Source organism: Bradysia coprophila, assembly GCF_014529535.1.
Source record: "Bradysia coprophila strain Holo2 chromosome X unlocalized genomic scaffold, BU_Bcop_v1 contig_117, whole genome shotgun sequence".
Classification (NCBI taxonomy): domain Eukaryota; kingdom Metazoa; phylum Arthropoda; class Insecta; order Diptera; family Sciaridae; genus Bradysia; species Bradysia coprophila.
This window is the reverse complement of record NW_023503292.1, coordinates 921,684-936,948: the sequence shown is the minus strand read 5'-3', so window position 1 is coordinate 936,948 and position 15,265 is coordinate 921,684. Positions and strand designations below refer to the sequence as shown.

The 15,265-nt window shown below is 36.4% G+C and overlaps 1 protein-coding gene across 1 annotated transcript in view; it reads left to right on the top strand.

Moving 5' to 3' along the window:
- The first annotated feature begins 3,277 nt into the window (after positions 1-3,277).
- The window catches only part of LOC119067090, a 61,038-nt gene continuing 49,050 nt past the window's right edge, over positions 3,278-15,265 (top strand). The window contains exon 1 of the mRNA XM_037169849.1: positions 3,278-3,793. Within this exon, the coding sequence (XP_037025744.1) occupies positions 3,742-3,793 (52 nt within the window). The 5' untranslated portion in view covers positions 3,278-3,741. The remainder of the gene's footprint in view (positions 3,794-15,265) is intronic.

Here is a 15,265-nt window from a genome sequence, read left to right as displayed (position 1 = left end):
AATTGAATGCCGAATAGAATGATGGCGAAAAAAGTTTCAAATTTGGGCCCTTGGACTAAGGCCGCTACTCGGCCCTAAGTGTTTTTTGCACATAAATCGAGTAAATCTCATCCGATTTTGCTAGTTTTAGTTTTTTATAGAAGGTAATTGAATACCGAAAAGAACGTGGCGAAAAAAGTTTCAAATTTGGGCCTTTGGACTAAGGCCGCTACTCGGCCCTAAGTGTTTTTTGCACATAAATCGAGTAAATCTCATCCGATTTTGCTAGTTTTTGTTTCATTTGAGAGATAATTGAATGACGAATAGAATGATGGCAAAAAAAGTTTCAAATTTGGGCCCTTGCACTAAGGCCGCTACTCGGCCCTAAGTGCTTTTTGTACATAAATCGACTAAATCTCAACCGATTTTGCTAGTTTCTGTTTCATTTGAGAGATAATTGAATACCGAATGGAATAAAGGCAAAAAATTTTGGGTTTCTAAAATAATATCGTAAATTGTTGGTTTTATTTGAAAGGTACTTCGTACGGGCTTTCGTAATTGCGCTATGCGCAATTTTAAAAATGAACAGTTTCAGTAAATTTGACAATGCGCAACTTGACTTGCATATTGGTAACATACGCATTAGAGGGTTGTAGACGTATTAGGGTTCCGGGCTTATTAGGGCTACGGACGTATAATGGTTGCGGACGAAATTGGATTACGGGTTGTACGGGGCTAAGTCGCAGCAAACGCTCCGACTGTTCTGATGCCTTGTTTGAATGAAAAGATTTAGTAGAGTAAAGTAGGGTGAGCCGCGTACGTTTGAATGAGGGCGGATGCTGAGTGCTTGTTGGAATGTGCAAAGGTTGAATGATTGGAACAGACGCGCCGACAAGGAAGGAACGCGAGGATGGCGGGTAGCTAAGTGTGTAGTAAGTGCACTGGATAGAGAGGTAATTCGACTGACTATATAGACAAAATGAAAGATAACGTTTGTAGCAGTCCGACTGTTAGACCGAGCGGTGGCAGTTGTTGTTAGTTACCTCTGTAACATACAGAGGTATATATGTTCTAGCAACTAGAGTGGCGTCCCAGCGCTGCAGACCTTAGACTGGCCTGGGGAACTCTCGAGAGACAACCAGGACAGTCTCTGGACAGCTTGAATGGCCGAAGTGTAACAGGAAAACACGACGTGCTTTTCCCTTGCTGTTCTAAGAGAGCCTGACTGCGATCAGGGCCTGGTCCCCAGCTCAAGATGTGAATAGGGAAATAGGGAAATTTTTGTTAAGTATAGAAGCCACTCCATGGGTGGAATTTGTTTCATAATTTGATACAAATTTAGGATGTTAACTATAAATAAAAAATTATTCAATTAAAAAAAGAAAAAAAAAAAGAAAAGGGACATTAGGATTTTAAAATATTTGTATGGCTCCATTTCGCACGCTTTCTTAGAAACATACATTCATACATTCATTCCGCACAAACGTTCTTTATGTTTGCTTATCTACCCTATATTATATCGATGCAAAACTCCAATGCTGAAAAAAGTAACGCAGGTCAGAATATTCGAAGCATTGTTTAAGAGAAAATTTATATTTAAACGGAGCATTTAGAGTAATTATCCCTAGAGAGGAAATTTCGAACAAAATTACGTAAAATATGTGGTCCCCACATGAAATACGAAATGTTTATTGGTTGTGTTTGCCCTCTTAATTATTTGCCGCTCTCCAAACTATCCAGAATGAAATCCACCGAATGGCATTAAGAGGGCAATTTGAACTATCAAAAGCGAAAAGCGTCAACATGTATTGGTGCAAAATTATATGAAATGTGTATCTTATCCAAACTGATGTTGGGACCACATTTCGTCGTACAAATACTTTTAGGCATTTCCTTTAAAACGTTATGTTAAGGAACACTGCTGATTGAAAGCAAATTGAAAGGACTACAGAGACCAGTGGTGGACGTGTTTTTTACAAGAACGACCTGTTCTAATGATTAATTATTCCGTTTCAACTGTTAAAGGTTAAAGGTACATTCTAAATTATGCAAAAAAAAATGTTTCGCGATAGTTTTGGTTTTCTCATCGAAATCAGATGAAATGTTAATTTTGAAAAGTGAAATTAAGATGCTAACATTTCATTCGATAAATTGTCATAAATATTTGAATTATTCACCGAAAACAATAAAATTGGAAGTAAATCAATGAATTTCGAGTTCGTACTGTGTTTGCATATCCAATACATACCCAATACCAATGAGAAATGCAGACTTACACATTCTTATACATTGTCATGATTGTGCCGTATTTCCACTTCTACATAACATACAATCCATTCGAAGTCATACATTCGAAAAACTTCCCCTTAAAGGTGGAGTCAATGAATTTGTTTTCACAATAGTCAGTTAGTTAAACTATGGCCAGAATATACAAATGTGAAAATCTCAATAGATTCTCGAAATATTTTCTTTTTATTTGATTTCGTTTATTGAAAATACAAAAATATTTTCTTGAAATTCATCCTTAAGAACATCTTCGACATCTTTGAGATATTTCGTATGTAGGTTTTTCTGGTTCAGATGACTGAAACGGGGAAAATTTGTTGGATATATATGAACAGAGAGCATTATCTCGACGACGAAGCATTGCAATTCTTTTTCGTTTGCATTTTATACACACAGCTTCGCATACGGTTACCGTCGTCGTGTCCATTAATAGAGTTTCGACCGTCGACAGAGCTAGACTCGTTGAACCTGAACGATTTATACATTTTATAATTATTATAAAATTAATATAAAAATTTAAAAAGAAATTTTTTTTATTATCTGTGGTGCTTGTTTTATGAAGCAATCTTTAATATTTAAAAAAAAAATAATTGAATAAAATTGAATATTTAAAATATCTAACAAATACTCGGTTATAATTTTTAATTCGTAGATTTGCTCCATTTATACCTTCAAGTTCTGAGATTTCGGGAAGTGTAATCTGAGACGAGGTCTTCGAACAACATTTCAACCTGTCGGTCAACCTGATTTTTTCAATATAAAATAAAAATCTTTCAAATATTCTTACCAATTTTGTGTATTTAATAAACAAACACTTAACGGAGAGACACACAGATAGAAAGAAAGAGTGTGAGAGAGAGAAAGACATTTATTTTTGGTAAATATAGAATATAAACGTTTCTGGAGAACTTAAACATTAGAACGTTTAAATGGGAATATTGCAGTTATTGATATAAAAAGAAATAGATTTTCCGACTATAAAATCAATTTTTCAAAGTGACTCTTTGATATTTTGCGCATTTATACAAAAAGAAATTGTCAAGAGAAGTGGAAATGTGTTGATGTTTTTTTCTTAGAAGCCTTACATTGATATAAGTATTATTTTCTAAATTGATTGTGACGACAGAGGATCGTGATCGTGTAATTTAGGAACGCGTATGTATCGATATTATAATAAACAATAATAATAACAACCCTGTCAAGTGTTCAATGGGAACGACGACAACAACAACAACCAAAGAATTGCTCAAGAATCTAATATCTAATTGTCGAATTTTCTAAAAAAAATTGTTACAATTCACGAAACGAAACATTGTGTTTAAACGTAATTGAAATAAATTACTATAACGCAGATAGTCAACGCACACATCAGTTAGCGAATTTGTAGCATAAATTATATTAGCGAAAGTTAACGCTTCATTCGGTCATATATATATATCGGTTGTTTTTCGAAATATTCATCAAATTACACACAAAATGTTTTCGATGTGCTCGAAAGCCCCAAGGGCTTCAAATGTTGTTGAACATGGTAAGTAATGCTTATATCTATATATAGACTAGTGGAGTACACTCCCGGCTTCACTCGGGATTGCAACATTTTCAAAATATCTAAGTATTTTTCACTCAAAAATATTTTCACTCTCTTTTCTTTCAAATAATTTTCACTCGTCAAAAATTAATTTTACTAAACAGTAATGAAAATTAAAATTGACAGCGTTCTTCCTAAGTCGGTATGCCACGTGTCAAGGCTCTAGGAGTTCCTGTTTGGGCTCCGATACACACGGAGACAAACGGGTTCAATCGTTAACAACAATTTTTTCGTTGTGGCTCTATGGATGACGTTTTGACAGCTCAAATAACCTTGAAACAAACCTATAGATATGGCTGAAATTTACATTATTAGTCGAGTCGAGTCGAATGTATCACAAGATGCTGTCTTCTTTCCTCTTACTCCATACGAAACAGAAATCACAAAATCGATTGGGAAAATTCAAAGATAACAATAAAACAAAGTAATTGCCATATACGAAGCATTAGAAAAGGTTTGGTAAATAATTCAACAATACAACGGCCCATTAAAGAATTAGTTTTAAGTCGAGCATGGGCTCCAATAATTTCACAAATTTCAGGTTTTATCGAATGATTCGATGAATATTCTTCGGATTGGACCAGTGAAAATGCTAGTTGCAGCAAACGTTCAGTTGAAAATGTAAGAAACAAAACAAAAAATTAGGTCCCACCTGTTGGGTGGGTCAGATCCCTTGACTGTCTGAACCTGAACTTCTTAATAGATTTTTTATTGGTAATGATTTATTGGTTGATTAAGAAGAACTACTAGAACGGTCTAAATTTCTCAAAATAATTATATTCTGTTTACTTTTACTGTCTTCGTAAAGTCTTGAAACGCAACAAAACGATATTAATTTTTGATTCACAAAACTTTATTTTCAGTTACTGGTCTGGTTTTATGCTCATATTAGACCGTTATTGTCTATAAAATGATGAATGTCTTCAATTAAAATAAACTTGTGTGAATTTCACACTCGTTAATTTTTTGTGGTTTATTCGCTTTTCTTAACAAGACAAAATAAAATAACAAGAAACAATTATTGAAATAGATCCAAAAATTCGTTTAGCAACCAGCTGTATCGTTAGACCAATCTAATCTATCTTGAAACCTAACCTTGGGAATTATATGCTTTATCAAACTTTGTTTTTTAAATCGGTTCAAAATTACCCCAGTTACGGTGTTAACAAAGAGCAGATGAGGCTTTTTCTGAGAACTACTCCCAGAGAGTTGATCCGATACCACCCATTTTCGAACTTAACCTGAAGATTTCAATGCTTCATCGAATAAAAAAAAAGTTTTTGAAAATCGGTTGAACTTTGCTCCAGTTATTGTGTTATCAAAGGGCACAAAATTGTTGCATTTAACGTTTTTTCATCACATTTCCATACATTTTTAATCATAGTGAACGTGTTACGTACGGTGTATTTGTTTTTGTAAAACCCATGACTTACAGTCAAGGGAATTAAAATTTGAAATTGAGTAACCAAACTAACGTCGGACTCACTAATTTTCGCCCTCTTCGAGAGTACTGGTTAACATAATCAATTATTTAGAAAGTTAATTGAGAAATCGGCTTCGCCTCAAACTATTTGCCATTTCGAGAACATAAAATACCCTTTATGCCACTCAGCACCATAATATGCAAAATTTGCAAACTTTAGATGTCTCTGTGGCGTAAAACGTTGTATGAATCTCGGTGCAAAGTAGTTTATTAGGCTCACGATTAGAGGTGTGCACTAGGGTGTAGCGGTTTTTACAAAATGTGTTAGTTCTTTTAAGGCTCAGCCGGAAATCCACTCACCTGGTCCATCTGATCATTTTATGGAAGAAAAAAAAATTTCAAACCTTGATTTTGTGCTGCCGCCATATCGATTTTTGAAAATTTCGTCGTTTTCGTTCCACGTCACATATATCGATTTTTTACGGTGGGTTCAGTGTACATAAAAAGTTGAGTCAACATGGTAATCTAATCTCCAGGCTTCACAGATTATTTTATAAAAAAGATCAAGTCTAAAAAATATTTTTTGGTTTCATGACTGATTGTCAAAGTTCCCGGTGGTGATTTTGAGACTTTAATCTCGCCACAAAATTTGATGAAAATGTGCAAAAATGTAAATTAAACTTTAAATATGCTAAATGGACCGCGTTGAGTCAAACACAGCATCTGATTTGAATTGGGACACCTAAATTTGATATTTATCTGACAAAAAGTTGTGTTTTTGGTACATGGAATATTGGTGGCGAAAGTCGAATTACCTCAAATCAATAATTTTTTAGCTTAAAATGTATTCCCAGGTTCTGACAATGCGAAACCTTCAATTTTAAGCGTTTTCTAAGCTAATTTACAACATTAAATACATTAAAATTTGATAATGTAACGAGACGTAGCCACTGGCTCTAGAACTTGTCAACAGTACGTAGGATTGGTCTTGCATGGGCAGCGTTCGGAAAACTCAGACTAATTTTCAAAAGCAAAATGAATAATAGTCTGAAACGCAAAGTTTTCGACACTTGTGTCCTTCCAGTGCTCACTTATGGAGCGGAAACGTTAACTTTAACAAAAGCATCCGAAGATAAATTGAGAGTGACACAAAGAGCCATGGAACGGAGTATGCTCGGAATAACACTCAGAGACAGAATGACGAATCAATGGATTCGACAACAAACCAGGGTCGTTGATGTCATGGAAAGAATAGCATCTCTGAAATGGAGCTGGGCGGGACATATTGCAAGAAGGACAGACGAACGTTGGACCAAAAAGATCATGAACTGGCGACCATATAAAAGACGAGCTATAGGTAGACCACCAGAGAGATGGACAAACGGAATTAAGAATATTGCAGGTACAAACTGGCAGCAAATGGCAATGGATCGTACGAAATGGAAAGAAGTTGGAGAGGCCTACATCCAGCAGTGGATAGAAACAGGCTGAAGAAGAAGAAGAAGAAGAAGCCATTTTAATGGGCAACAATTATTTATTTATTCCAATGGCTTGTAAACCACAAAATACAAACAAAAGCACAATACAACAAAATGTTGTATCGACAATGTAAAAACAATTCAAAATTCTTATCCATCCGGCCAGCATGATTTCAAATGACAAGTTCCACTGATGGTCACAGATTTCCTGACTGGGAGATCTCCGAAGAAATGTTCAGCCATATTCGAATGGGATACGAGACCATGTGAAACGATGACAAAATAATTACTTGAAGAGATGTGTACGGTGAATATGACCAGCCGCCTAGCCGGTGTAGATCTGTTCCTTTGATATGTTGGTAGGCAGTCGACTTGATTTCCATTGACCGGGAGATTTCAATGAAATGTTCGGTCATCATGAATTGAAAATCTAAACCATGCGAAACTTTCATATCGTTGCGTTCGACCAAAATTTGGGGTTGCGATGAATTAATGTTTGACTTTGTGATCATTGACTGGGAGATTTCGGATGAAATGTACAGTCGCCGGTTTGTTGACATTCGATAAGCAATCTTCAAGGACCAATCCATGGGAACGAAACAAAATTGGTTGTCAACATCCTTGATACAAAGCCCATCAGTTGATCATAATGCTGTGTTGGCGCGAGTTGAGGTTATGTTTCCTGCTCTGATTTTCGTGTCCGATTTGTTGATTAACCTGCCGAGCTAATCACTGTACTCCATGTGCTTAGCGTTGATGAACGTCTTATATTGATAATTATGTTCACCGGCAAAGAAACAACAGCTTAAAACACTTAAAACTTTACATTTTACTTTCCTGCCAAACACAAACCGTATGTCAACTTGGCCGCGTTCACTTTCACTCAATATAAACAATATAAACTTAAATTGAAAAATCTACACAAAAGTGTGTGTCTGAGTACAAGGTTTTAGCAAATGTTTATCTCTCTTAATTTATAAGTCAGGTTTGTATATGCTGCTATGTTTCTATATGCGTAGAAAGAAGTTTTTTGTAAAAAAAATTGTTGGAACTTTGGGTATTTCTTCTTACTTGCACTGTACGACGGTGATTTTCTTTCTGATGCTACGATAGGGTTATCTTCGAAGTAGCTTACTATAACGTATCCTATTTCCATCTGTAGATGGCAAGTGTTTTATGCAAATTTTAAATACTAGTCCAAAGAAAAAGTTTGCTGCAGTCTTGGGAAGGGTATCGATGGATACAACTGAGGATGGTCAGATCACGCTGCCCTGGGACCGTAATCGATACCCGAGATCGAAACAGCATTTGTCTTTTCTGTATCCTCACTTAACGTGAACCCTTGGGTACGTTACTCTATTTTCTGTGCAATGGAATGGAGCGCGGCAGACGGCAGACGACGTTTCTCTTATTGTCTGTTGATGCAGATAAGAGGAATAAGAAAGAGAACAAAATTCAGTGAATCAGTCAAAACTGGGTGAATACTACTGCAATTGTAAAGTGGCAAACTTAAGACCTTATGTGGAATTTGGGTGGAAAATGGTGTATATAACATGTTTCAGTGGAAAATCTTTCCGGTTTCAAGTTTTTTCGCCAAAAGACGAGACACGGGCATCTTTATTTTCAATTTTTAGCTACGTTATGTAATTATTTGGGAAAAAAATCATTTTGGCGTAGTCTATACACTATTTATAAATTTAAGTTTATCTAAATCTCTTATTTGCGAAAACCTTCTACTACGATCTCACTCCTACATCGAAGATGGACTAAAGGCAACGGGAACGATTATTGCATAAATCGAAAGATAATAGTTATAGTAGCGAGTTTGCGTAAATGACATAAATTATAAGTTGGAAATAAGAAACCTGCAGAACATCTAGTATGAAGATGTGACTTAAAATTTCCAACTTATAGGTTTGTTCCAAGGTCATTTCGAAATGTCAAATTTCATCCGCAGAAGGCAACTTAACCTCAACTTTCAGGTTGACGAAAATTTTAACGAAAAATTTACAAAGAAATTTGTTGACGTTTAGGTTATGTTCATCTCTGTGGATGAAATCGTCGGCGTTCGTGTTGTCAAAGTTTGGGTTTACAGTTATTTGCAGTTACATTAAAAATATAAAAGGTGAGATATGTCTCAGTTGATTCCCCTTGTATAAGTGGTTGATACTTCAGATCGCAAGATAGTAAGAATTCAGTGTTCGGAAAAAGGATTGCGCACGCTTTTTCAAATGTTTTTGCATTATTTTCGAAAGTTTAGATTTTTTGTAAATTTATCGGCGCGCCGATCGGCGCACCGCCGCCGACTATAAATTTCTTACGGCGCACCGCCGCCGATCCCTTACCAGTCGGCGCACCGCCGCCGGCTATTTTAAGATCGGCGCACACCTCTACTCACGATGTATATTATAACACACGGCCTGCAGCCTCGTGTCATAATTACACATCTGGAGACTAATAAAGTACTTCGCACTCGATGTCATAAATAACTATTACAGACTTGTTGTTTTGCTTGTCCTTTCGATATTTAATTGTTGCAACGTTGTGTTGCTTGGTTAGGGCAATTCTAATTTCAGCTCTAATTTTGTACGTTTATCTGAAACTTTGTAGCCCTGATGATGGCTAGTAACTCGGCCGAAAGCTCGGAACATTAAGTGCCCATTCCACTCAAAAAAAGTACTCCGTGAGAGAGCCGTTAGAGCGCCGTGAGAGAGCAAGCTGTCAAATAAACAAAGAAAAATTGAAAAAATTCAATTTTGTCTCTCACACGGAGTACTTTTTTTGGTAAGAGGAAACTAAGCATTAAACACGGTAAACAAACCAATTGGAGTTTAATTGCCCTAACCAAGCAACACAACGTTGCAACAAATAACTATTACAGTTCTTCTAGCACAAAATTTTTTATATATCGAGCGCTTACAGGGGCGGATTAAGGTTTTCAGCGCCAATTTCGAAATTCGAAATTCGTATATAAATAAACGAACATTACTGCTTGTTCAAGACGAACGTTACGTTACGGAGAGTATTGAAATGGATGATAGTGTTAAGATAGAAGTGAAATAAATGTAATTGCGAGCTCAGTGAGTAATATATCACTACAAAACTTCTGATACATCTAAAAAGAAAATGCTGTTTTGATTATTGTGGTATAGCACTGGTACTGGTATGAGTGAAAAGTTAAAAATTTTAGTTCGAGCTTTTTCTTTTTCATTTTTTCACTTCTTATTGCGCTCTGGTATTATTTTCGAATAGTCAGCTTTCCTCAAACAATATTTATGAAGAAGGGCATATCCCCGATATCTCAGAAACTACTGAACTTTTTTTTCCCTGAGAGGTAGTGAAAAATTATGAATTTCGAATCCGACATAAATTTTAGGGAAATTAGCATTATTCGGCGTATTCTCTTGAGGTATTTCTGTTTTTCGACAATATCTTCGGAACCATATGGCGGTAAGGCACGGAAGCAGGTCAGGTCAACCTGAAACCTGAAGCAGGCCACCTGAACCTGAGTTGACCTGAAACCTATTTTATTCGCTTTTGACCTGACTTGATTGACCTGAAAACCTAATTTTGGAAAAACCTAAATTGACCTGAAGAATAAATATGCCAGAACATGAATTTAGCTTCTTCACTATGTAAAAGCTGCCTTAAAGATCTCTGAGATAACGGAGATATGCCCTTTAGTGATGTTGCCCTCGAAATGAAGATCAGATCAACACTCCATTCTGAACTAGTTCACGAGGTCCTCCTTTTTTGCCACTTTACATAATGTAAGGAAGAACTATAGTTCTAAATATTTCATTTTGTAGCTCTTTTGAATTGATTTCATCACACCAGAGTTTTGTTTTTGTAATTTTACCTTTAAAACTGAAATAAATGAAATGGAATGACCATTCATGGACTCATGCGCTGGTCAAAAAAAAAAAATTGGGAACTACTTGCGTGCTGTGCTTTACGAGATTATACAATGTGCAAACTCTCTATAGGTTTGTGACAGATTACGAGCGCCGGAGGCAATTTTTTTTTTTAATTTCAGTTTGAAAGTAATAAACAATTTCTCTTCAGACATAGTAATTGTCCATTCAGTGACTGAGCTCAGCGCCAAATTTTTCGAGCGCCATGGGCACGGTACCGAATTTTTAGTAATCCGCCCCTGAGCGCTTAAACGCCCTTTATTTGACCAAAAACAAAACACAAAACACGCTTGAATTGGACTTAATTAAGGGTGCGATGTGTAACTCAATTGTTTTCTTTATTATTGTTCGTCGTGTAAAACCGAATCTTCTCAGCAAAAAAAAAGTGTAGGTCAGGTGCTATATAAGTGTTTTTCCTAATACTGAGATCCGAAGTGAAGGAATAGTCATATGAAAATTCATTACATATCAGGAGATTTTCATTACATACCAGCAGATTTGCATTCCTTGTCAGCAAAAATGTATCACGTGAAATATTCTTTAGCAAATCGAAACAATGTATAATTCGTTATGGCTTCGTTTGAAGGTTTTTAGCATTAAAACACCACGCTTGCTACTGCGGGTTGGTGAGTATGAAAGCTTTACTTTGCTCGCCCCCGGTAATCCTCGAGCTCTGACCCGCACATTTCTGCACGTTCCGGGACCACCGTGCCTATCAAAGTGCACAGTGCCCGACGGGGTAGTGTTACTCTTTTTGAACATTCTTTTCCATAAAGCTTTGCCCATTCTTTTGAACCTATCTGAGCAAAAGGTTATTCGTCCTTTAAAAGCTTAACCTAGTAGCTAATAAGAATTCTGGGATCGTTCTATCCTTTGGCTTCCTGATCGTGTTGTTCCACCTCAACGTTGGTCCCTTAACCCCAATTCTTTCGGCTTCCAGCTCACGATTCATTCAACCTTAAGATTGATCTATCTAATCCTATCTTATTTACTGCTACGTCCTCGTTAAACTTCATTCCCTCCACTCTTTTTCAAACTGGCTTGGGACAGTCTTTGGCGGTGTTCATGAACTGGCGACCATATAAAAGACGAGCTATAGGTAGACCACCAGAGAGATGGACAAACGGAATTAAGAATATTGCAGGTACAAACTGGCAGCAAATGGCAATGGATCGTACGAAATGGAAAGAAGTTGGAGAGGCCTACATCCAGCAGTGGATAGAAACAGGCTGAAAAAGAAGAAGAAGAAATCGAAACAATACTCGCGATGTTATTTTAGTTTTGATATCACAAACTTTGTCCCTTGAATTAAGTGCACACCAATCTAAGCAAATTCATTAAAAACTTTCGAAAAAAATAAAATAAAAAACACAAAAATAAAAGTGACGGCCATTTTGTCTACAGCCATAATTTGATTTTTTTCAACTTCGACGAACACCTATGGCCAAACAATTTTAATTTTTGCTTTTTTCAAAATAATTTCAAAAACAATCAACACTTTTTTTTGATACCAACATCGAAAGTTGATACTTTCGCCCTCGAAATCCGGGGCGAAAGTAAAAAAATGCAAGTTATGTGTTTGAGCGGGAGAAAGAAAGAATACATAAAGCGAAAGTCAATATACATAATGCGAAAGTCGACTACATAATGTAATAATGTAATAATGTAATAGTCGACTCTTGTCAATAAGTGTACTGCGATCAAAATTGAAATAAAGCGTGCGCCAGTGCTCTTATTGAAATTAACATACGAAGTTGATAATTTTTGTTGTTAATGATTTGTTAGTTATTTGTTAATTTTTGTGTGTGTTATTGTTGTGATGGCTAAATAATTAAATTTTTGATATACCAGGGGGCTGCCGCCCCCTGGACCCCCGCATTTTCTGGCTAAATGCCTTCATATTTCAACATTTTGTTCTGCTGATTGCGATACGTATCAACTTTCGATGTTGGTATCAAAAAAAATAGTATGAACGACTCGGGGCAAAAGTAAAAAAATTCAACCTGTGCGATTGAGGCCCTTGCCTTCGGCGCGGGCATCAACTCTCGCACACGGTTGAATTTTTTTACTTTCGCCCCTTGTCATTCAATGTACTATTGTCTCTATTACCTTGTATTCACTTCACTTCGCAGCAAAATTTATTTTCATGCTTCGGGGCCGAAAATGAGGGCAATTTTTCGAATTTTCTCGGGTTTCCGGCCCTCTGCATGAAAACTCACATGTGCACCTGTTTGGGACGGTTGATTTAAGGCATTTTCGCTTGTAGACCTCACTTCGTTCGGCCTACAATCCGCGAAATTGCCTTAAATCAATCGTCCAAAACAGGTACACAAATGACTATGTGACACCACCAAAATCGACAAATATTACGCAAAATATGAATCTAGCACTTCACAAAAACAAAACAGTCGAAGTAGTTTGTCAACATGTCATCAAAACAGTAGTGTTGCTTTCGGTATTAATGTTATGAAGAAGTGTGAGCCGATTTCATGAGCAGACTAGATTCGTTTATAAACGTTTCAATGCAACAACAAAGGTTTTTGTTGGTTTTGTTGTATCGGAATTTTTTATGTTTATTATTAGTCTGGCAGTGAATGAAATAGAGCGACATAAATGTTGTGAAATTATACATTAATATAGAATAATCTTATGGTATTCAAGAATCTGCTAGTGTCTTCTTGAACACTTTTGGTTTTAAACTGTCAGGTCCTTGGGTGGAAAAATGTACTCGTACTCATTGGATGCTGCTTGGTAGTTTTGTGAACTCGCGAACTCACTCGTGTCGTTTTAAGCAACAAGCTTTGGAAACAGTTATTTTGACAAGTGTAGAGTTTGCATATCCGAGCCGAAGGCTCACACTTGTGAGTTCGGCTCGTATCACAAACTGGATCCCTAATGTAATAAACTACCTCCGCAGCATCCAATGTAATCTACTATTTATTAGTGGAAAAGTCAAATTTACAAAATTTGAAGTCGGGCTTGTATGGTGTCATATATATTATCACATAAGCGTAAACAAGACAACAACATAGACCTGAAGTGTAATTTTTGAATTATTCTTCTAGTTAATTTTGACATCCGAGCACCACGCGTATGTGATAAAGGTAATTATGTACCACAATAACAAAACAACATAGGAAACGGTTTCTGACCTCAATATATTAGTTATTTATCTACCAAGGTAGGTATGAAGGAATTTTTTCGCACTAGATGTCGATTGTCGATCCGAGGCGAAGCCGAGGTCGGCAAGACGTCGTGTGCGAAAAAATACCGGCATACCTACCGTGGTAGATACAACGTTTTTCGCAATTTCGGGCCATAATCACCTTTCCAATGCAAAATATTACCAAAATTTCTACCAAACATTCACATGCAATCTGGAATTCATTTGAACGATCAAGCAACCAGCACTGTAGAACACATTGCAATGTGATGTATAGAGACGCGCTAAATAAAATCAAGTAGTCAATGCTTAGTATGTACACTTCAACAATACGTTCTGTATAATTGTGTGACTCTGTAGCCGAATGGCTATGGTCGTTGCTTGGTGTTTGGAAAAATTTTGGTGTTGGATGTTCAAATCCTGGTCTGTGCAAAGTTTTTTTATTTATAAAATTAGTTAGTTAGTTAGTTTAGTTTATTTATTTATGTCATAATATGAGTAAGGCCTGTGAGCCTTTTTTAGTACATATTACAGTAGGATGTCAATCAACGCAAGATTAATAATTAAATATAAGGAAAAATTCACTGTAAGTTCATAACTACAGGCAGTAAATCTAGTCAAAGTACGATAACAAACCGCTTAAGTCAAATAATAATAAAAACAGTTGGGACAGAGCTACAATAGAATCACATACAAGCATCGACACATTATTCGTGGGCGTAGGCAAATAACTCAGTCACTGAAACGATGAAATAACGAAATGGGTACAACACATGAATCTTAGACACAAAAATGGTCCCTGCATGCAACCTTAAAGCCAGTTAACGATTTAATTTTTAGCCCCGTACGAAGTACTGGGGGCTTATAAGATTAATATGCCGTTTGTAACACGTCGAATTGGAAGCAGACAGTAAGGGCAAAGCTTTTGGTTATGTTCATAGATGACGAATCCGCAATAAAAACAAGGCATCAGAACAGTCGGAGCGTTTGCTGCGACTTAGCCCCGTACAACCCGTAATCCTATTTCGTCCGCAACCATAATACGTCCGTAGCCCTAATAAGCCCGGAACCCTAATACGTCTACAACCCTCTAATGCGTCTGTTACCAAAATGCAAGTCAAGTTGGGCATTGTCAAATTTACTGAAACTGTTCATTTTTAAAATTGCGCATAGCGCAATTACGAAAGCCCGTACGAAGTACCTCTCAAATAAAACCAACAATTTACGATATTTTTTTAGAAACCCAAAATTTTTTGCCAACTTTCCATTAAGTATTCAATTACCTCTCAAATGAAACAAAAACTAGCAAAATCGGTTGAGATTTACTCGATTTATGTGCAAAAAGCACTTAGGGCCGAGTAGCGGCCTTAGTGCAAGGGCCCAAATTTGAAACTTTTTTTTGCCATCATTCTATTCGGCATTCAATTATCTCTC